General features: G+C 35.6%; 1 protein-coding gene across 2 annotated transcripts in view; it reads left to right on the top strand.

Moving 5' to 3' along the window:
- The window catches only part of LOC149847606 (CLP protease regulatory subunit CLPX1, mitochondrial-like), an 89,805-nt gene that overhangs the window by 56,342 nt on the left and 10,341 nt on the right, over window positions 1-23,122 (top strand). For both annotated transcript variants that reach the window (XM_089997122.1, XM_089997121.1), the window contains exons 5-7: window positions 3,801-3,847; window positions 5,076-5,150; window positions 5,254-5,331. In XM_089997122.1, coding sequence (XP_089853248.1) covers window positions 3,801-3,847; window positions 5,076-5,150; window positions 5,254-5,331 — 200 coding nt within the window. The remainder of the gene's footprint in view (window positions 1-3,800; window positions 3,848-5,075; window positions 5,151-5,253; window positions 5,332-23,122) is intronic.

Below are 23,122 nucleotides of genomic sequence, written 5' to 3'. Positions count from 1 at the left end.
ACTCATAGAGTCGTTGGGCCCCTAATGACAAAGAAAAGAAAATAAAAAAAAGAAAAGAAACTAGAAAAAATTAAGAAAAACTAGAATATAATTGTTTCTAGAAAACAACTATAATTATATCTGAAAAGACAAAAATGCCCCGATCAGGCAAACTAATCCAAAACAGATTATATATATATATATATATATATATATATATATATATATATATATATATATATATATATATATATATATATATATATATTAACATGGACATGGTTTCTCGGCCTAGACACGGCTAGGACCGAACCATCATCTTGTTTAGGTGTCTTCTTTTTGAGTCTATTGCAAGGTTTTAAAACCCGTGACTCAGGACTCGACTCGTTCTTTATTGACTCGTGACTCGGCGGGTCAACTCGGTGACTCGGACCGGGTTTTGTTAACTTTTGATTTTAAAAGAAAATAATATATAATTTGTCTCAAACCATGTTTTTCAGTAAACAAGAGATGATAAACTCATATACAGGGGCTCATGTTAGGCAAAATATGTCTGTAGTCGGGACTTTTTAAAAAGGTCCATGCTTGGTCTGTACTGAAGTTGATGAGACCTGACCAACTCATAAATGTTGTAATGGCCAGTTCACCATGTTCTACCTTTTGTAGGCCCAATCCACTTCAAAACCAGAGTTTGATCCTGGCTCAGAAAATATTGGACTTGTGCTTTATGAAACATGCCCACATATCAAAAGTAACCATGTACAATATAGAATTACACTTTTAAGCTGCACTAGGATGACTGCCAGAAAAAATTGGCCACAGTATCTGATTATGCAGAATAGACTCACAAGGAAATCATCGAATAAAAGACAATATTGAACAACAGAATGAGGGGCCGAGGCTTATAGTTTTTGAGATGAAACTATGAAGGATATCCAATGTGCTTTGTAAGAGAAATTCAGCCATACTATAGGCTCAAGAATCACAGTCATAACAAGCACATGAAACTTGCTCATGTAGTGTACACTTCCAACTACACATAGCTAAAGACAAGTTCTTTTCAAAGTCATGATCCTATTCAGTCATAAAAAATAAATTAACATTATAGCCATTTCAGTAATTTGAAAAATAGAAAGATATTTGAGAGAAAGTATGGGTTACATACTATGTGTGAGAAAATCCATAACAAAATCAAAGAAGAAATTCTCAAGACAACTGATCAAATTATACAAGCCAATTAATTATTCCCTATTGATGCAAGAAAAAAAATTATTCTGAAATACCCAAAAAATCAAATTTCAAACATCCCAGAACTCGCCCGAGTCAAGCCCGAGTTTTGGCAAACCGAGTTTGCCTTGCCGAGTTGACTCGCTGGAGGGCCGAGCCGAGTCAGCCAAGTCAATGAGTTGACTCGGCGAGTTTTAAAACACTGATCTATTGTTCTCTATACTTAAATATTCAATAGGGAAAACTTTTTCTCTATGAAGAAGAGCTGATTTGGTAGACTCAAACTTCGGTCTTAGACCATTGATGAATTGATAGAAATGCTCCACATCACTTTGTCTTTGACGAATTTCTATGTCTTCGGGACAATTTCATTGTGGCTCAAGAAAGCTAACTCATTCCAAAGGTCAGACAACTCACTAAAGTATTATCTAATACTTTTTCCTCTATGAGTCATAGTGTGTACTTTGTCCTGTAAGTTGCAAATATGGGCAATATCTTTAAGAGAATACATTCTCTTGAGATAGTCCTATGCTTTATTTGCATGTTCAAACTTAGCTAGACTTGAGCACTTTTTGATATCAACACTACTAATGAGCCAAAACATAATCTTGACATGCTTCATTCGCCATTCTTTCAATTTTTTCTTATACGTGGTCATAGCCTTGGTCTTTTCCGCCTCCGTAAGAGATACTTTTTTTTCTCCTTCTATCTTAGTAAGAATTAGTTTGGGTTCCAAATCCTACCCATTCAGTAATCCCCACAACCTTTTCTCCCATATGAAGTGCTTCATGATTGAAGCATATGTTACAAAGTTTGTGCCATTGAGCCTGATGGGTTTCAGGGTGACATTATCATTGCCATCAATGTTTACAAGGGTTAAGAGGAAGAATAGAAGATAGAGAGGAGGAAGACAAAGAGAAGATAATCAAGAAGATCACGAGCACTCCACTACCAAGAGAGCACCTCCAATGAGAAGCACAAACACACGAGCACTCCACCACCAAGAGAGCACATTCAATGAAGAGTACAAGCACACAAGCACTCCACCACCAAGAGGGCACAACAATCTCACAAGCACTTAAGTGAATTTTGCAAAAGAGACTTTATCTCTTCAAAATCTTGAGTGACATGCTTCCCAATGCACCAAAAAATCAGCTTGATCTCCTATCTCCGATACCATGAAAGAAAACAAGGTCTTACAAAAGATATTCACCAAAACAATAAGGTGGACACTCAAAGAGTTTCACCAAAGCATTAAAAGAACATTCACAAGCCACAAAATGGGCTCACACACAAACACCCACTAAAGGGGCAAATAGAAGAAATAAAAACAATATTTTTTTGATCAAGACTATGCAAGAAGCATACATTGTAGTGGGGCTTTGCTTGACTAGTCAACTTATGTTGACTAGTTCAAAACCAAAAACAAAAAGGTGAAAATCCTAATCCTAGTTACTATCTAGTTACATTATATATATACACACACTTATTTTTAACAATCATCTGTCCAAAGCTCTAAGTATTGCAGTAGGACTCTAGTGTCATTCCTTATGAGTTTTTGAAGGGTTTTCTAGTATCAAGTACAAAACCATTGACTTTGTTCTTGCAAAACCAACTGCTAGATTTCCAGGTGTTGCATTTGGTGGACTAGGTAAATATATCAATGTCCTGCTCTACTGTCCTTCTGAAAATCAACTGGTGTCTCAGATGGCAACAAATGGAAGCCTTATAATTTTTTCCCCAGTGATTTCTTGATATGAACTATGGATTACATCTATTTCATAACCTACTTTTTGTTTATCTTTACTAATTTTCCCCTATATTTATTTTCTTTCTCTATTTACATCAGTTTTCACTTCTTTTCAATGTTACATTTCTTGTTTCTTTCATTGTCTTCCTCCCCACTTCTTTGTCGATGTCTCTTGGTGAATCTCGTTGCCCATTGGGTTCTTCCTCTTCCTTTTCTGCAAGGAACCTCTTAGAGTATTTTAAGTTTCTGTTTCTAGTCTTGGTTTGGTTACACAATCAACATATTCTTTTTGCATCTGCAACTTGGATTCTTCATAAATTGTCAATGTCATGCAGTCATTGACATGGCTGTAGCTTTAACTGCATATGGGTGAATGTGTGGTGCCTGAAAGAAATAATTGTGCTTGTCTTGCTGTTCTTTTCAATGATCATGATAGTGTTGTTTTTTTCCTTTTTAGGATGAGTAATGATGATAGTGTTATTATCATGTTCCTTTTCTCTGCTCCTAGTCTAATGTCAGTAACATTTTTCTTTTGCTGTACTTGCTATGCAATTTCTTGACACTACGTGCCTATGTTTGTATGACAATATTGGGTGGTCATATGTTGACTATAAGCCCCAAAAGCCTTATGTCATACTCAAATTTGATTTTAATCATCAACAAGCTTCTGCTTCAAAAATAAAAAGAAAAAATAAAAAGGAAGAAAAACTTTTAAGCTTGTTTGCTGATCAGCCTTTATCTTCTGATATTCAGCAAGCTCATTTCCATTCTTGAGTGAATTGATTTTTTCTGCCTGCTACACTTGAGACTTTTCTAACATGCAAATACCATTACTTGCAGGCAGGCTATGTTGGGGAGGATGTAGAATCAATATTGTACAAGTTACTTACGGTACAGTTCATGATCATTACATCATTTACACGGATACTCAACTTAGACTATATATATGTTATTATCTCTGTGTGTTTGTGTGGAACATCTTATTCTTTTGATGTTTTATTGCATGTTTTGTAAATTAAACCCTACAAATGTGAATCTTTGTGATTTATTTAGTGGAAAACATCTATTAGATAAGGAATTGCTTATGACCAAGACTTTAGAATGAAAAGATCAGGTTTTTTCATCAAAACAATTTGATTCGAGCCCATATGCACAATTGTGTGTGTATGCATGTGATCTATACTAATTGATTGTGATTGCTTTGGCTAATTTCATGCATTTATACTCAGCTCATGAGTACCAATGGATAAACATTTGGCAAAACTTAGTCCTTTTTAATTTTTATTCGCATCAGTTGTAGTCTATTGCCATGTATGGATATATTACCATATTTATAAATAATAAATAGAAATGATTTTATAAAATATCGAAACAAACATCCGAACAATTTTTTAGATGTTTAAAACATAGTTACAAGGAAGTGAAATGGATACAGTATGGATGCATGAAGCAGAAGTGGGGAAGCGAGTGTTAAAAGGTAGTGTGAAGCGGGATTCGTTTTGGAAGCGTGTGAGAGGCGAAAGTTGGAAACAAGGGGGAAACGAAAAAAATAAATATTAACATGAAAAACACAAAAAATAAAGAGGAAGCGAGTGAGAAATGAAAGGGAAGCGATTTGAAAAGTGAGTGGGAAGTGTGTTTCCCCCATGCTTCCCTATTGGGAAGTGCACTTCCCCCTCCTCAGGGGCTCTTCCAGTAACTATGGTTTAAAACGAACACAAGTAGACAATGTTGTTTACAAATACATTCAAGTGCTGTGCTTTTCTTTTTTCTTGTTCAAGAAGGCAACATGGAACTTCTGTTGCACTGGGTAAGATAATTACCATATGGATGGAAGGTGGCACTTCCTCTTTTTCCATACTATGGAATGGAAAGAAGCAATAGAATAGTAGGAGAGGAATGTTTTGTGAACGTTTAAATTATTATTTGCTACCATAACCTTGTTCTCTATTTTAGTGTCCTGCATATTTCCTGTGCTAGGAACCCTTCTTTGGATATCTTTTTGTTGCACATTCACTTTGAAAGCTGAAGCTATTATCTAGTCCTTTTTTTTTCTCTTTTTCATGTAACTATTCTTGATTTATACTGATGTTTTCTACCCTATGTTATTATTCAATAGGTTGCTGATTTCAATATTGCAGCAGCTCAACAAGGCATAGTTTACATTGATGAAGTTGATAAGATAACTAAGAAGGTATCTATTTGGCATCAATTGATACAAAAGGTTGATGCATTGCAATGAAAAATACAGTTATATAATCATCTTGTCTGTTTTTTCTCATGCTCAATGTATGTAGGCTGAAAGCCTAAATATTAGCAGAGATGTTTCTGGTGAGGGAGTTCAACAGGCATTGCTTAAGATGCTGGAAGGAACTGTGAGTGTTTTACGGCTGCCTAGTGTTTCTTACTTTCGCAATTATATATAAGTTCAAATTTGGTCATTGAAGACTGTCATGAACAATTTTGTGCCCTATGCTTATTCTCTGATCTTATTGTTCTGCATCTTTCTTGTATAAGCTTTATTGGTGAAGACTAATAATTTGTCTGCTTAACTTTAAAGAATCACTTGGCTATTCAAATTGGTGCAGTGCTGCCACTGTTGGAACACAGATATGACTGAAGAATAAACTCTGGTGCATAGGGATGAATTCATTCAGCAAACTATGCTGAAGTGCATACCATATTTCATGTTGCGTTTCATGCAAATCCCTTGTGTTACAACATACTTGGATAGGCTTGTAGAATATATCTATACAGGCGAATGCTGCATAACATAAACAATGCTGCTCTTATAGTTGCATTGCCAAAGACCCTGAACTAGGTTTCCTAATAGTGAATTTACACCTATCCAACATGGCCGATAGCCTAGGACAGCCTTGAAAGGGCCTCCTGTGACCTTCAAACTATGACCATCCACTTCATCCAAATGTGGCTGCTATAGAACACAAATATCCAAGTAAAATCTGGTTCTACATAAGATACAATTATTTGAAGCAGAGAGAGAGAGAGAGAGAGAGAGAGAGAGAGGATGCACTCTAAATAAGAAAACTTCATTCATTTTTAAAAAGGAAGGGCAAGTCTGTTAAATTCTATAGATGTTATATATATATATATATATATATATATATATATATATATATATAGAGAGAGAGAGAGAGAGAGAGAGAGAGAGAGAGAGATTTCATATATGTCTATGTGTCTATATATATATATATTGTAATACCCACTAGGGGTAAATTGGTCTTTTCACTTGTAAATACGCATATCCATTAGGGATATGTTTTTTTGTCTTTTTATTTATTTTTTGTATTTATTTTTTATTATTTCTTTTTTCCTTTTTAATATGGGGTCCACCATAGAGTCATACCTCTCCGACGGTCATAAATATGACCGTTGGAGGGGCTCCCAACGACTCTATGGGAGCCTCCTTTTGCTTCCTTTTTGTGTATAAATAAGGGGCCTTTCCCCACTTCCATGTAAGCTTGCTTAAGCTTTTCTTAATAAGAGATTATTTATTTTTCTAGAGCTCTTTCTTTCATATTGTGTGTGTTTGTCAATTGCCACTTTGTGGCCTATTGTATTTTTGCCTATTAGTGGCCTTTTGCTTGTATGCTTGTGCATCTCTTAGTCACTTAGTGGCTTTAACTCTCTTCATTAGTGTTTCAGAGCTTGGTTGTGAAAGCATCATTGGGGTACTCTTTCATATGTTTGAGTAGTTTTAAGTATCATACCTTTGTTTTTCTTCAACTCCCTCCATGATGGCCGACAAAAATACAAAGATCGATCTTTCATTCAAATTAAATGGAACCAACTATAGAATGTAGGCGGCCACCATGGAAAACAACCTAAAAGGTAAGAAACTTTGGGGATACGTATGTGGAACCGTTCTGAAACCACAATTGAAGCTTACCAAAAAGAAGGAAAATGAAGAAAAAGCCTTGAATGAAGAAGAAAATGCCAAAGCTATTCAAGAATACCAATCTAACGTTTAAGATTGGGAAAGTGATCTTGCCAAAATATTGACATGGTTTATGAATAATGTGGAACTCAAAATTTGCGCCAATCTTGCCAAATTCAAGAAGGCAAACGAAGCATGGTTTTTCATGAAAGGTATGTACACTAAAAAAGACCTTGCTAGGCATTTCTTTTTGAAAGAAAAAATAGGAGGAACCAAGCAAGGAGATATGAGCATTACAGACTATTATAGTACTCTATCTCTGTTATGGGATGAACTTGCTCTTCTTGAACCACAATGAGAAGGAAGCGCTATTGCCATGAGGTAAGAGCAAATTGAGAGAAAGAGTTTTTTTCAATTTATCCACGGGCTTCATCCCGAATTTGAACAACTAAGAGGGTCCCTTCTTCATAGGGCTTCTACCCCTCTTAGTGAAATCTTCGCTGATTTATGCCAAGAAGAAACTCGCTTGACCCTTAAAAAGGACATTGATGAGGTCCATGCGGTATCTAGACCAGAAAATAACATGAAGACATATAAACCTCCTCATTTTTTGGAAAAATAACAATGGTGGTGGAAGAAAAATTATTTGTCACCATTGTGATCCCTCGATGGTTAGATGTATCAAAGATGAAACGCAAAGGGTTTTAGTCAAAGATGAGGAGATTAAGGAGAGATGGAAAAATTATTTTGATAAGCTATTTAATGAAAGTCATGCTCAAGATCTTGGAGACTTCATTCCTTTTCATGAGATGAATCATGACTTCATGCGCAAGATTCAAAAGAAAGAAATTGCAGAGGCTTTAAAGAAAATGAAATCAAGAAGGGCAGTTGGCCCAGATGGTATACCTATCGAGGCATGAAAATGCTTGGGAGAGAAAGGTTTAGAATGGTTGACAAATCTTTTTAATAAGATTTGGCGGACAAATAAGATGCCTAATAAGTGGGGGAAGAGTACTTTGGTGCCTCTATATAAGAATAAGGGTGATATACAAGATTGCACAAACTATCGAGGTATAAAACTCATGAGTCATACTATGAAACTTTGGGAGAGGGTGATTGAGTCTAGGTTGAGGAAGGTTGTCATGATATCGGAGAATCAATTTGGTTTTATGCCTGGAAGATCAACTATGGAAGCTATACATCTTCTTAGACAACTTATTGAGAGAAATAGAGAGAGGAACAAAGATTTGCATATGGTTTTTATTGATTTAGAGAAGGCATACGATAGAGTACCTAGGGACGTTCTCTGGTGGACAATGATGAAGAAAGGTGTTTCTCTCAAGTACATTAGTATAATTAAGGATATGTATGAAGGAGTAGTAACCAATGTCCGCACTTGTGGAGGGATGACAACCAATTTTCCTATAACGGTTGGTTTACATCAAGGATCTGCTCTAAGCCCTTTCCTATTTGCTATAGTGATGGATGAGCTTACGAGATCAATTCAAGAAAATGTGCCGTGGTGTATGTTGTTTGCTGATGATATTGTTTTGATTGATGAGTCTAGAGCTGGGGTTAATGCTAAGTTAGAATTATGGAGGCAGACATTGGAAGCAAGAGGTTTTAAGTTGAGTAAGAGTAAGACAGAATACATGGAATGTCGGTTTAGTAAGCAACGAAGTAGTGATGAGAGTGTAGTGAAGCTTGGTGAGCAAGAAATACCGGTGGATGATTGTTTCAAATATTTGGGATCTATCATTCAAAAGTATGGAGAAATTGATGGAGATGTAAATCATAGGATAAAGGTTGGGTGGATGAAATGAAAAAGTGCAACTGGAGTGTTGTGCGATCGTAGAATGCCATTGCAGTTGAAGGGAAAGTTTTATAGGACGACTATTAGACCCGCTTTACTATATGGTACGGAATGTTGGGCTGCCAAGAGACATCATATTCAAAAAATGAGTGTAGCTGAGATGCGGATGCTTAGATGGATGTGTGGAAATACAATAAAAGATAAGATTCGGAACGAGGAGATACGTAAGAAGGTAGGTGTTGCACCCATTGAAAATAAGATGCGAGAGAATCATTTATGGTGGTTTGGACATATTCGGCGAAGGCCTAATGGTGCTCCAGCTAGAAGGTTGGAGAAATGGGAAAATATATTAGTTAAAAGAGGTCGGGGTAGGCCTAGGAAGACTTGGATGGAGATGATAGGAAAGGATATGAATGCTTTGAACCTCACCGAGGACATGGCATTGGATAGAAATGATTGGAGGAAAAGGATTCATGTGGAAGACCCAAAATGAATTTCTTTTTTGGTTCATATCGCTGACCTCAATTGTTTTGGGATGAAGGCGTAGTTGTTGTTGTTGTTGTTGTTGTAATAAATCGGGTCATCTTCGACCGAATTATCCTAAACTTAAAAGAAAGGTAGCTTCCACTGGAGATTGTCCAAATAATTCAAGTGAAGATTCAAAGAGAGATGGAGACATAAAGGACTATATTGCTCAACTTACGAAAACTCTCCAACAATTCATGAGGATCAATTCTTTCACACCTTCCACTTTTGGTGTCGCGATCTCAACTCCCAGTATGTCCTCTTGGATCCTTGATTTGAGTGCCTCTTTTCACATGACTCCGAATGCATTTATTTTATCCAAACCAAATCTTAATTCTTTTAAATCATTCGTTTCCATGGCCGATGGAACATCATTAGATGTTGAAGGAATGAGAAGTCTTGAAAAAGTTTTTGGTCAAGACAAAGAATTTCATGTTTCAAAAATTAGAATCATTCCAAAATTTAATTTAAATCTTTTTTTTTTGTCTCTCAAATAACCGATTTTGGATGTAGTGTCTCTTTTTCACCAACCAATTGCTATGTACAGGATCTTTGATCCGTAAAGCGGATTGGGCAAGGCATAGAAGAAGAGACCTATATTACATGGATTTTTTGTCTTTGCCATCCATTTTTTTTTTTTTAAATCTAGTTCAATCTAAAGATCTTGAGACTTGGCACAAAAGGCTTGGACACCCTAGTATTTCCAAGTATATCTTTTTCTTTTTTTTGGAAAAATTTTGTAATGAAAAGGCATTTACTTGCAATGATTGTATCATTGGAAAAATGCATTATCTTCCTTATCTACATAGCAATTTTATTTCTAAAAGACCATTTGAACAAGTGCATTCAGATGTATGGAGACCGACTCTTGTTATGTCTAAAGGAGGATATTCATATTATGTTGTCTTTATTGATGATTTTACTAGATACACATGGGTTTACTTTATCAAAAACAAATCCGATGTCTTTTCCATGTTTAAAGAATTTCATGTTCTTATTCAAAATCAAATTTAAAACAACATAACCATTTTTAGATCTGATTCCAGAGAAGAATTCATGTCAAAAGAATTTCAAAACTATCTTAAATTAAATGGCATTATTCATCAAAGATCTTATTAAAAAATTCTCCAACAAAACGGTCTTGCCGAAAGAAAACATAGGCATCTCATTGAAACAACAAGGACTCTTTTTGTCTGTAAACATGTTTCAAAGAACTTTTGAGCCGAAGCCGCTCTTACTGCAACTTATCTCATAAATCGAATGCTTTCCTCATCCTTAAAAAATGTTTCTCCTTTTGAAAATTTGTTCAAAATATCTCTTGATTTTAAAAGATTAGGTTTTTTTGATGTAAATGCTTTGTTCTTTTTCAAGAACAAGATAAACTTTCACCAAAAGCTCTTGAATGTACTTTTATTGGTTATGGTGAAAATCAAAATGTTATAGATGTTATGATTGTAACGAAGTATGCAGAAATATAAAAAATGCTAAATGCATTCACAATCTCAACAATAAAGAAATATCAAAAGAGAGCAATACACAAGTCCACTATGGGACAATACATACACAAGCTTTAAAAAAAGCACAACTAAAATAAAAAGACTCTTTTATTGAAAGAGTGAGAATGAAAAAACTTAAGAAATACAAGGGGTCTCACCCCTATTTATACAAAGAGAGAGGGCTGAAAAGGAGCCAAAAGGGGGGGCTCCCAAAGAGTCGTTGGGAGCCCCCAACGACTCTATTGTGGGGACCCCTTTTGGCGTGAATTCAAAATAAAAAAGATAGAAAAAATAAAAAAGGAATAAAAAGGAAAAATACATTGTTTATTAAAACAATGTGAAAAAACTATAATACCCCTATAAGGTATTATAGTCTTATACATACGATTTAACACCCCTCTCAAACTTTACGGGGTGATGACGGAAAGTTTTCTAAGGAGAAACATGAAGCGAGGCGCAGAAAGTACTTTAGTGAAAAAGTCCGCTAGCTGATATTCTGATGTGACATATGGTAATACAACTGTTCCACGTAGATACTCATCTCGAACATAGTGACAGTCCATTTCAATATGTTTGGTCTATTCATGGAAGGTGTGATTGTTGACAATATAAATGACACTTTTATTATCGTAGCACAATTTTGAGGTGCCAGTAATGTCTACCCCATGTCTTTGAGAAGACTTTGAAACCACACAAGTTCCATTGTAGTAGTTGTCATAGTTTGGTACTCAGCTTCAGTAGAGGATATGGAGACTTTGTATTGCTTCTTGCATCTCTAAGCAATTAAAGAATCTCTTAAAAAGACACAAAAGCCAGTAGTTGAGATTCTATCATTAGGATTACCTTTCCAATTTGCATCAGTATAAGCAAGTAAATTTAATGAAGAAGAGGAGGATAAAAATGACCCTTTAGTTATAGTATTTTTGATGTATCAGATGATCCAGAACTCAACACTCATATGCAAAGTTGTAGGGGCATGCTGAAATTGACTAGCAGAGTGAACAACATGAGCGATGTCAGGTCTGGTGATAGTAAGATATGTGAGAGATCCGATGAGTTGTTTGTACAGTGTGAGATCTTCTAGAAGAACCCCATCCTCCATTCTTAATTTTGCGTTGATTACTTCTGGAGTCTCCACCTTTTTATCATATGAAATATCAGACTTAGCACATGTATCTGCAGCAAGTTTCATTTGTGACAATATATATCATCGGGGAGAATATGCAACCTCAATGCCAAGAAAATACCGAAGAAAACCTAAATCAGACATGTCAAAACTATCTTTTAGTATATTTTTAACATTAATAATACTATATTGATCATTTTCTGTGATAATCATTTCATCAACATAAAGCAACAAGATAACAATATTCGTACCTACACTTTTCACAAAGAGAGTAGTGTCAGTGTAACAGGAACGAAAACCCAATTTTTTCATGGTATCACTAAATCAATCATACCAAGCCTCGGGGGCTTGCTTAAGACCATGTAAGGCTTTTAAAAGTTTAAGAGTTTGACCTTTTCCAATGTTAATTCCAGGTGGTGGATCTATATAGACTTCTTCAATTAGATTTCCATTTAAAAAGGCATTCTTCACATCAAGTTGATATATAGGCCATTTCTTGGTTGATGCGACAACTATTAAGGTTCTAACACTTGTCATTCTGACTACAGGAGCAAATGTTTCCTCGTAGTTAATTCCATATTCTTGCGCATATCCTTTAGCCACTAATCTGGCTTTATATCTTTTTAAGGATCCATCACTTTTGGTTTTAACCTTAAAACCCATCGACATCTAATAGGTTTTTTATGAGGGGGTAGGGTTACAATTTTCCAAGTATTGGCCTTTTTTAAGGCATCTAACTCAATTTGCATGGCTTCAACCCAATGTGGTATAGTTTTGGCTTGATTATAATGAGCCGATTCATAATATGAATAAAGTGTTAACAAACATGCTCGATAGCTAGGAGTAAGAGACTCAAAATTCAGATTCAAAGTGTACAAATTCAAAATTCAAAGTCCATTTTTGACCTTGAAAGTTCATTTTTTCTATCTCAGCCTCAAATTCCCCTTTTCAAATCTAGATTTAGTTTTTCCAAACTCTGATTATTTCAAAACTTGGAACTTCAAACATCTTTTCAGATCTATCTCAAGTTCTAAGTTAGATTAAAAAAATCATTTCTTCACTCCATTATCACATTTATTTCAGAATCACTTGGGAAATCTCAAATTTCCAAAAGTGTTTTCTCAAAAGCATACATTTCTGCATTTGCATTACACAAGCATGATTCTCTGTGCATCCTTAGACTTAGAATAAATTCTTAGATAATATTTAGGTAAAGCAAAAAGGCATAAATTTGATCATTGGTTCGATTACCCCTAGTAAAGGCGCCAGGAACTGTCGAACCTTGTACCGACGAGCGAATTCCGTCTCTCCATTTTCCCGCAAATTTTCAAAACGGAGGCGAGTAATTTTTCTAAATATTTTTAAAATTAAGGTCAAGTGAGACCTTCGCAAAAGAGCTCCTCTCTCTCTTCTTTTCTTTTCTCTTCTCTCTTCTTTTTCTTTCTTTTATTTCCCCTTTAAAAAAGGGAAATAGAGGCTAGAAAAGAAAAGCGAAGGAAACACAAGAGGAAAAATTTTGCGATGATCACAATATTAATTTAGTTCTTTTATGCTTTACTTATTTGATTGATATTTAGGTCGATTTATGTAATTGCTTTACTTATTCGATTGATAATTTGATATTTAGGTTGATATATTGCATGCATGATGAATGGTATTATGACAATGTTAACTGTTAAATGTTAAACTATTATGAATATATAAATTTTTTTTATATTTTTGCCCCTACCGCACCCCCGCACCCGGATTTTTTGAAAGTGCCGCATCCCCGCACCCGCACCCGCACCCGCACCCATGTGACATAGTGTGTGGCCAAAAGTATGTGGAAGAGACAAGTTTCATGGTTTTATCTCTACCAAAATGACCTTCATTATACAAATATGAAATAAGCCTAAATCTAAGAGAACAATCAGGTATGCAAAGTAAATTTTTCTTAAACAAAAATCATCATGCTATGCTTCATTTATTTCACTCGCAATTTTAGAAAAATAACTATCACTAGCATATAAAGAAGCAAAATCTTTAAATCCCCAAAAAAACATTTTCATGTTTGAAAGCAAAGAACTTTTCCTACTTAAAGCATCAACTACAACATTATCTTTTCCAGTTTTGTGTTTCAAAACAAAATTATACTCTTGCAAATATTCTACCCATTTAGCTCTACGCCTATGTTATAGGGACTCGCCATAGAGGCCGCCGCACTCGCATTGACGTGACGTGACGCGGGTGTGGCACCTTGTGAACACCTCAAAATTTTCAAAATCTTTTAAATATTCCCTTTTTGCCCTTGATATCATTTTATGAGCAACCGAGTCCCTTTTAAATCTAAATTCCAGTTCATTTCTCAAGTTTTACTGAAATTAAATTCATTTTATATATCTGACTTGATTTCGGATCCAGATCCATTGTCAAGATCCAAATCTGAGTCTCGTCCAATTTTTAAATTAAAATTACAGAAAATACCAAAAATAGTTTTTAAATAGCTCAGACAGTTCATCCGGCATCCGTTTGGGTCCATCGCATTGTATTTTTCAATTCGAGTTTCAAAAACTCGAACATTTTCTCAAAACTTGGGTCCAAACCCATTTTTTTGAAGAGATTTTCCCAAAATAACCCTGACTCTTCAGAAAAACTCTTCTTTTGTAAATTTTGTGAAAAGTAGTCACAATCCTTAGTTTTTTTTGGAATTTTGTCTTAAAAAAATAATAATAAAAATAATAAAAAAATATATTAAAAAAAAGAACAAAAAATGAGAAAATCAAAAAAACCAAAAAATTTCAGAAACTATACAGTTTACCTTCCTTTTAAACCTTTGTCAAAAACCCTCTCTTAAAACCCCTGTTTTTGAAAACCAAAAAAACCATTTTTTAGAAAAATCCTGAAAAGGGAGCCCCTCTTGGGAATTTGAGAAAATTTGCAACGGCCACTCTCGTTCGCACCATCCATCACTTTCTTCTCTGCTGAGTGGTCATCCATCTCCAACAGCCTCCCTCTCTGGAATCCTCCTTTTGCTCTTTAAAAGGGGAGCACGCAGAAGGGAGAGGGATCCAACTTCACCCTCTCATATTCTCCATTACAATCCACGATCATCCATTAATGCCATCGAGCATCCACCATCAGCCAGCATCGGTCCGTCTTCTACCACACCATCAAATTTCTACTTATTCCTCGGTAGTTGCCATCAACTCCTCCCTCACGGTGCTTCTTCCCCAGAACTCCTGCAACCACAAGTAAGTGCTCTTTCCTCCTGTAATTTTTTTTTTCTGTTTTTCAGTCTCCTTTACGCATCTGTGGTGGTATCGAATTGCTTATGCAATATCCACCCACCTCCATGCAACATCAATGGAATCATTAATTCCAACATATTTTTCGATATCTTACTTTTATATTTTCACTGTTTCATTTACGATTCCAGTTTGTAGTCAATTTCATCTACTTTCCTTTCCAATTTCCTGTCCATTCTGATTTTAATTCACGTCTTAATTTCCTATTTACATTCATTTCCTTTTCTTTGAGTTTTTTTTTTTCTGTTGTAGTTTATTTTCAATCTCTGCTTAATGCTCTACTTTAACTCGTTTAGGCTTCTATTTGATTCTTGTTTTGATCTATGCTTTTGCTTCCTGTTTCAAATCATATTTTGCTTCTTAGTCATTTCTTTCTTCTGTTTTGATTTCTGTTTGTCTTCTGATTTCTATTCCTATTAGTATTGATTCCTACCGGTAATCTCTTGTTGATTTCCTAATTATTTCACTTCATAGCATTTCAAGTTTCTATTTCAGTTTGTTTGATCGTTGTTTATCTTCTAAACTGCAGTACCATCATTTCTCATTTCTATTCTCTGTATGCATTTTTTTTCTTTTTCTCCTTCTTTGTATTGCACATCGGTACCACAGTTTGATTCACAGCATCAACCATTTGTCCTTCATAGTATTTCTCTAGTTTGGTTACATTCCTCTGTTATTGCATAAGCATAATGTTAAGTTTCAAAAGCATGGACGCTCATCACAGAAGGAGCTCCCATTTTAAGGATTTCGTGAGAAGTGGGTTTCTCAGAATTGCAATGGGAGCAGCGTTGACATACAGATATTGGCAAACTATGCTGTATCGGAGTGGACACAATCTCTTTCCTACAGCAAAATTCTGATCTTGAATATTTTGGAATTGATATCATTCAATGGTATTCAACACTATCGCATAGAAATATGTGACTTCGATGCATTTGATCTACGTTTGTGGCTTCCAGCTGTGGTCAGGAAATTGTCCAAAGTCATGGACAATAATGGTGGAGTGACTTGCGTTCATTGCACAGCTAGTCTGAGAGGAGCCCCTGTAGTTGCGCTCACATACAGGATCCACCCAGAATTATAAGAATCACCATGTGTTGAGAAGATTCTGACGCACGATTATTGCTGGTAGAGGAATAAAAACAGATAGAACCACACCATGTTCAGGTCATTTCCAGCAAGACATACTCTTCAAGATGAGATTCCACAGGAGTTCTTCAGATTTCATGGAATTTGAGATGAGCAAAATCTTCGGCTGCTGCTGCTGTTCTAAAAAAAAAAAGAGAAACAAAACAAACGAGAGAGTTCGTTGGATGCTCACTAATGCCACCTACATCATTCGGTTTTATTCTTCTCAAACTCTGCTATATATATATATATATATATATATATATATATATATATATTTCTTTGTTTTGTTTGCCTGTAGCGCCATTTTCCTTTTATCATATACCATCTGAAATATTACCATTTCAGAGTCTCTACATTTTCACTTTGTATCTCACACTTTTTTTTTTAACACAATACCTCCAATGGCCAGCGTTTTACTCCTCCATGATAAGCCATTCTGTATCCTGCATATAGCTGCATCTCTGTGCTCCACAACACCCATATGCAGGAAATACTCCCAGTGTATTCCTCATTTTTCATTAATAGCTGTTCACCATCAGCACCAACCATTTATAGTGGAGATAAGTTGACAGATTTACTTCCCTGCTGATCCAGCTAAGTTTTGTTTCAAACCATCTGGAGTGCATGTTGGGCATGGGATTTTGAGGCAATCACCTGAATGTGACAGGTTATACCATCTTGACTCTTGCTATTGTATGAACCCACATGCAGAATTATAATGTTCAGGACATTGATATAGCTGTAGGTCTCCAACATCATATCCTCATTTAGCCTGCCCTGTACCTCTACATGATGTATGGATCAAGTCAATATATACTCACCTTCAACCCCCCCCACTGTACATACACAGCATCTGTGGACTCCACCACCATCATAACCCCCTGTACTTGTAACTTCCAGTAACCTCCATAATCTGCAGGTCAATTGTGAAAATCACCTTCAGAATCTAAAATCCGTTGTGAAGCATGTGATAGGATAAGACATTCAAATGCCCTGCGGGTTCAAAATTAGAATTTCTGATTTATTGAAAACCCTATAATTTGCCAAATTGAAATTGGGTGCTCTGTCATTTCAAAACCAGTTTCTTTCTTTTCCTAATGGTAAGGTTTGCATGTTATATATATATATATATGGTCAGTTCTCTCTTTTTAGCACCCTGCTGTACTTAGTATTCACATTTCATTACTATAAATCCACTAGTTCATTACACTAATCATTATCACCCACTTGCACCCATGCTGTAGCACACATTAGCATCACTCCTAATTCAGTAGTTATAACTCTTCTACGGATTGTCTGTACCTTGTACATATCCTGATCCTCTCATCACATGAGTACATTCATGTCCTAAAAGTATGCACCCAGGTAGTGCAACCATGCTGAAGAAATCAACTCAACCATTCCATTCCTTTCCTTGCCAATTGCACTGTTCACTACACCTCTCTTGTGGCATTCTATTTTACCATATGCCTTCATTTTTTTGCATGTTGCCTGCAAACAACCATTCTATATGACACACTTAATGTCATCCCATATTCGTTACTGCATATATGTGCATCCCTTGTCACCCATTACCATCCTTCTCACATTTGTCTTTTCTTTCTTCATCATCACTAGCTGCCTCCACTCATCCACTATAGCTGCGGCAGTAGCTGCCATACCTTCACAAGGCCTTCTTCCCTCATCTGTCACCAGTCATAGGACATCCCATGTAAAGCTGAGATGCACCCTCATCTAAAGTATCACCCTTACCGGCCTATCATTTCCTTGTATTGTCATAGCAAAATCCCCTGCTGTAACCTCATTTCACCCTATTCCTTATATTTCCTCCACATCCATTAGCTGTCTCACATCATTTTCCCTACTGCAGGAATCCCACTGCCTTCCATTTTCACCACTTGATATATCCATACACACACACACACACATATATATATATATATATATATATCATTTTCCATCTTTCCATCATATATGTCTTGGCTTCATGTGATATATGCAATTTTCTTCTATTTCTCATACTAAACAAGTGTTTTGCAGGGGAACATGTGGAAAACATCATTATTTGGAGTTGTAAATTCAATTTCATGTATCGTAATAGTTAGATCTTAATGAGAATTTATATTTTCCTGTTTTAGATAGAGTGAATGAGCATTGTGAATATCATAAATTGCTTATTTTCCATGCTTTTGCCTTTATTTCTCAAAATCTCACAATGGTGAAACACGAATGACACGTGCACCATTTCGTAAGAGGTAATTAGTCCTAAGTTGACGATTTACATCAATGGTCATAGTCAGGATGTAAACAAAACTTAGTATTTTTATCTTTTATGAAATAACATTGGATCCACACTGGATCCTTTTCAAAAATCATCACATTTTTAAATATCTCCTTCTTTTATCAGAGCTTAATTTAAAATTAATTCAATATATATACCAATGGCCATAGTCAGGGTATATTGGGGGTTAATTTCATTTTAAACTCTATAAAAGCACCAAAAATGTGTTTTATTCTTCACTTGAATTTAAATGTGATTATTATATAATACATTCAATGACCATAGTCAGGAGTGTATTATATCATTAATCTTATTTACATTCATTTAAAGAATGAAATATGGCTTTCAAAATCCAATTTCAAAATTCTTTAAATTTATTCATCATTTAAGATAGAATTGCATCATATTTTCAAAATTCTTTTTTCAGAAATCCAAGTGATTTCCTTCAGATATCTTCCTCACTTCTCAAATCAATTTCAACTCTTGTAAATTCAAATATCATTTTCAGATTCTAATTTTAAATTCGAAGTCCAATTTGACTTTGAAATTCATTTGTAAATCCAAAATTCAAATTCTAATTCAAATGAAATTTCAAAGTTCAAATTAACTTTGAAATTTCTGATTCACCTTCAAATTCAAAACCAAAGTTTATCTTTTATCTTCAAATTCAAAATCAAAGTTTGAGATTGATTCTAAATTTCAAAGCTTGACTCTTCCTAAATTTTAAATTCAATCTGGGTTTTCAAACCCAGATTCATCTTCAAAAGTCCCATTTGGACTTTCAGAATCCAAATCCAAAGTTAGATTTTAATCCCAACTTGGATCCAGATTTTCAAGTATAATCTTCACCTTTTTGGATTTCAGGCTTCAGATCCACAATCCATTTAGGATCTAAAATTCAACTTCCACTTTGGATCTCAGACTTCAGATCCAAAATCCATCTTAGGGTCCAGAACCCAATTCCACCTTTTGGATCTTAGACTTCAGATCCTAAATCCATTTTTTAAGATCCAAAATCCATTTTAGGATTCAAAACCCAATTCCATCTTGGATTCCAGATCTTGAATCCAATTCTACTTAGGATCTAGAATCCAATTTCATTCCCAAGTCCGGATTTTCTAATCCAATTCCATTTTCAGATCTCATATGAACTTCCTAAATCCATTTTTATTTTTAATACCATTTGGATTTCTCAAAGTTCATTCTGATTTCAAATTTGAAATTCAAATTCCATTTCAAATATTCATTTCCTTCCCTAAATCCAAATTCAAAGTCCATTCCTGACTGTGAAAACTCATTTTCCTTTCATTTTAGCTTCAAATCATTCTTTTTCAAAACCAAGATTTATTCTTTCAACTCTGATTTACTTCAAAGACTTAGAACTTCTCTGATCTATCTCAAGTTCTAAGTTAAATTTCACCATTCAGAAACCATTTCTTCACTCCATTATCAAGTTCATCTCAGAATACTTGGAAATTTTCAAAACATCTTTCAAAAGAGCATACATCCTTGCATTGCACAAGCATGATTCTTTGTGCATTTAGACTTAGGATAAATTCTTAATTAATATTTAGGTAAAGTAAAAGACATAAATTCGATCCTTGGTTTGATTACCCCTGGTAAAGGCGCCAGGAACGGTCGAACCTCGTACTGACGAGCGAATCCCATCTCTCCATTTTCCCGCAATATATTTCAAAACGGAGGCGAGTAATTTTCTAAATATTTTCAAATCAAGGTCAAGTGAGACCCCGCAAAAGAGTTTCTCTTCTATCTTCTTTTCTTTTCTTTTCTCTTCTCTCTTCTTTTTTGTCTTTTATTTTCTCCCTTCAAAAAGGAGGAAATAGAGGTTAGAAAGGAAAAAGAGAAGGAAGAGAGAGAAACCACAAGAGGAAAAATTTTGCGATGATCACACACCCGGTGCGGTCAATGTGACCTTGGGTGCAGTCAACCTGCACCTAGGGTTATTTTTGTCTAAAATAGGCTCGGTCAACTTTGTCTGAGTCCATTTTGGTCTACTAAAAAAAGGAAGGGGCTCGAGAGTACCTCAAGAATGGGAAGGGGTACCTCAAGCCCCCCTATTAAAAAAACAAAGGGGTGCCTTGAGCCCCCCTGCCCTATTAAAAAAATAAGGGTTTCCTCGATCCCTCCTCCCCCCATTAAAAAAAATAATGGGTACCTCGAGAAGGGCTAAAGAGGGACGGGGCTCGAGAATGGGGTACCTCGAGAAGGGGTAGAAAAGGGGTAAAGGGGTGGTGTTAAAAATATATATATATATATATATATATATATATATATATATATATATATATATATATATATATATATATATATATATATATATATATATATATATACCCTTCCACACTTGTGGAGGGGTGACAAACAATTTTCCTATAACAGTTGGGTTATAGCAAGGATCTACATTAAGCCCTTTCCTATTTGCTATAGTGATGGATGAGCTTATGAAAACAATTCAAGAAAATGTGCCCTGGTGTATGTTGTTTGCTGATGATATTGTTTTGATTGATGAGTCTAGAGATGGGGTTAATGCTAAGTTAGAATTATGGAGACAGACATTGGAAGCAAGAGGTTTTACATTGAGTAAGAGTAAGACAAAATATATGGAATGTCGGTTTAGTAAGCAACGCCGTAGTGATGAGAGTGTAGTGAAGCTTGGCGAGCAAGAAATATCGGTGGATGACTATTTCAAATATTTGGGATCTATCATTTAAAAGGATGGAGAAATTGATGGAGAGGTAAACCATAGGATAAAGGTTGGGTGGATGAAATGAAAAAGTGCAACTGGAGTGTTGTGCGATCGTAGAATGCCATTGCAGTTGAAGGGAAAGTTTTATAGGACGACAATTAGGCCCGCTTTATTATATGGTACGGAATGTTGGGCTGCAAAGAGACATCATATTCAAAAAATGAGTGTAGCTGAGATGCGTATGCTTCGATGGATGTGTGGAAATACAATAAAAGATAAGATTTGAAACGAGGAGATACATAAGAAGTTAGGCGTTGCATCCATTGAAAATAAGATGAGACAAAATCGTTTACGGTGGTTTGGGCATATTCGACGAAGGCCTAATGATGCTCCAGTTAGAAGGATGGAGAAATGACAAAATATATTAGTTAAAAGAGGTCGGGGTAGGCCTAAGAAGACTTGGATGGAGATGATAGGAAAGGATATGAATGCTTTGAACCTCACCGAGGACATGGCATTGGATAGAAATGATTGGAGGAGAAGGATTCATGTGGAGGACCCAGAATGATTTTCTTTTTTGGTTCATATCGCCAACCCCGATTATTTTGGGATGAAGGCGTAGTTGTTGTTGTTGTTACCCTCCCACACCTCCGCACCCAAGTTTTTTAAAGTGCTGCATCATCGCACCCGCACCCGCACCCACACCCACACCCACACCTATGTGACATAGCTCTACGTGCATTCAGTTTATGTTGACCATTTATGTATTTCAATGCTTCATGGTCAATATGAAAAATAAATTTCTTATGTACGAGATAATGCCTCTAATGCATTAAGACTCCAACAATGATATAGAATTCTTTATCATAGGTGATATATTTTAGCTTGATTTCATTAAGTTTCTCACTAAAGTAGGCAATGGGTTTGCCTTCTTTACTCAAAACCGCACTTATACCAACACAGGATGCTTTACAAGACAACTCAAAAGCAAGCTCAAAACTTAGTAAAGCTAGGACAAAAGTAGAACATAATTGAGCTAACTTAAGATTTTTGAGAAGTTTTCCCTTTATGCAATCGGTTAATAGAGCAACAATACTACTTGTATGAACATCCTATAAAATGATGCTAACCCATGAAAACTCTTAACAACAGTAATAGAGTTTGGCACTGACCAATCTCTAATGGACTCTACCTTTGAAGGGTCAACGGAAATACCGTTCATGGACACGTCATATCTTAAGATTAATACCTCAGTAGCTAAGAACGTGCATTTATCAAATGATGCATAGAAATGTTTGCGCCTAAGCACATCAAAGACTAACCTCAAATGATGTAAATGTTTGTGCTCACTCGTGCTATAAATGAGTATGTCATCAAAATATACTACTAAAATTTTTCCTATGTAGAGCCTAAAAATTTGGTTCATGATTCACATAAAAGTGGAAGGGGCATTGGATAACCCAAAGGGCATCACAGGCCACTCATACAAACCATCACGAGTCTTGAACGTAGTCTTCCACTCATCTCCAAGCCTAATCTAATCTGATGATACCCACTCCTCAAATCTAGCTTAGAATTTTTTTTTTGACCCTGTTAACTGGTTCAATAGGTCATCTAGCCTAGGGATGAGAAACCTATACTTGACAGTGATCTTGTTGATGACACGACTATCTATGCACATCCTCCAAGTACCAGTTTTCTTTCCCTAACATGTCCATTTTCTAATAACTCTTTTACTTGCCTACGCAGTTCCTCATACTCTATGAGACTCATCCTATAGTGGGGTGATTGTCCAAACTCATCAGTCCAGACTCCAGACACGCTGAACTGTGGGTCTTCAATCTGTTTTCTTTCCTGAATTTTTAATTCCAGACTGAAAAGGGTGTTAGACTTACCAGTATTTTC

The sequence above is a fragment of the Nuphar pumila genome, chromosome 2, assembly GCF_984573655.1.
Source record: "Nuphar pumila chromosome 2, dmNupPumi1.hap1.1, whole genome shotgun sequence".
Classification (NCBI taxonomy): domain Eukaryota; kingdom Viridiplantae; phylum Streptophyta; class Magnoliopsida; order Nymphaeales; family Nymphaeaceae; genus Nuphar; species Nuphar pumila.
The sequence above is the reverse complement of the archived record's forward strand: the minus strand, read 5'-3'. Positions and strand labels throughout refer to the sequence as shown.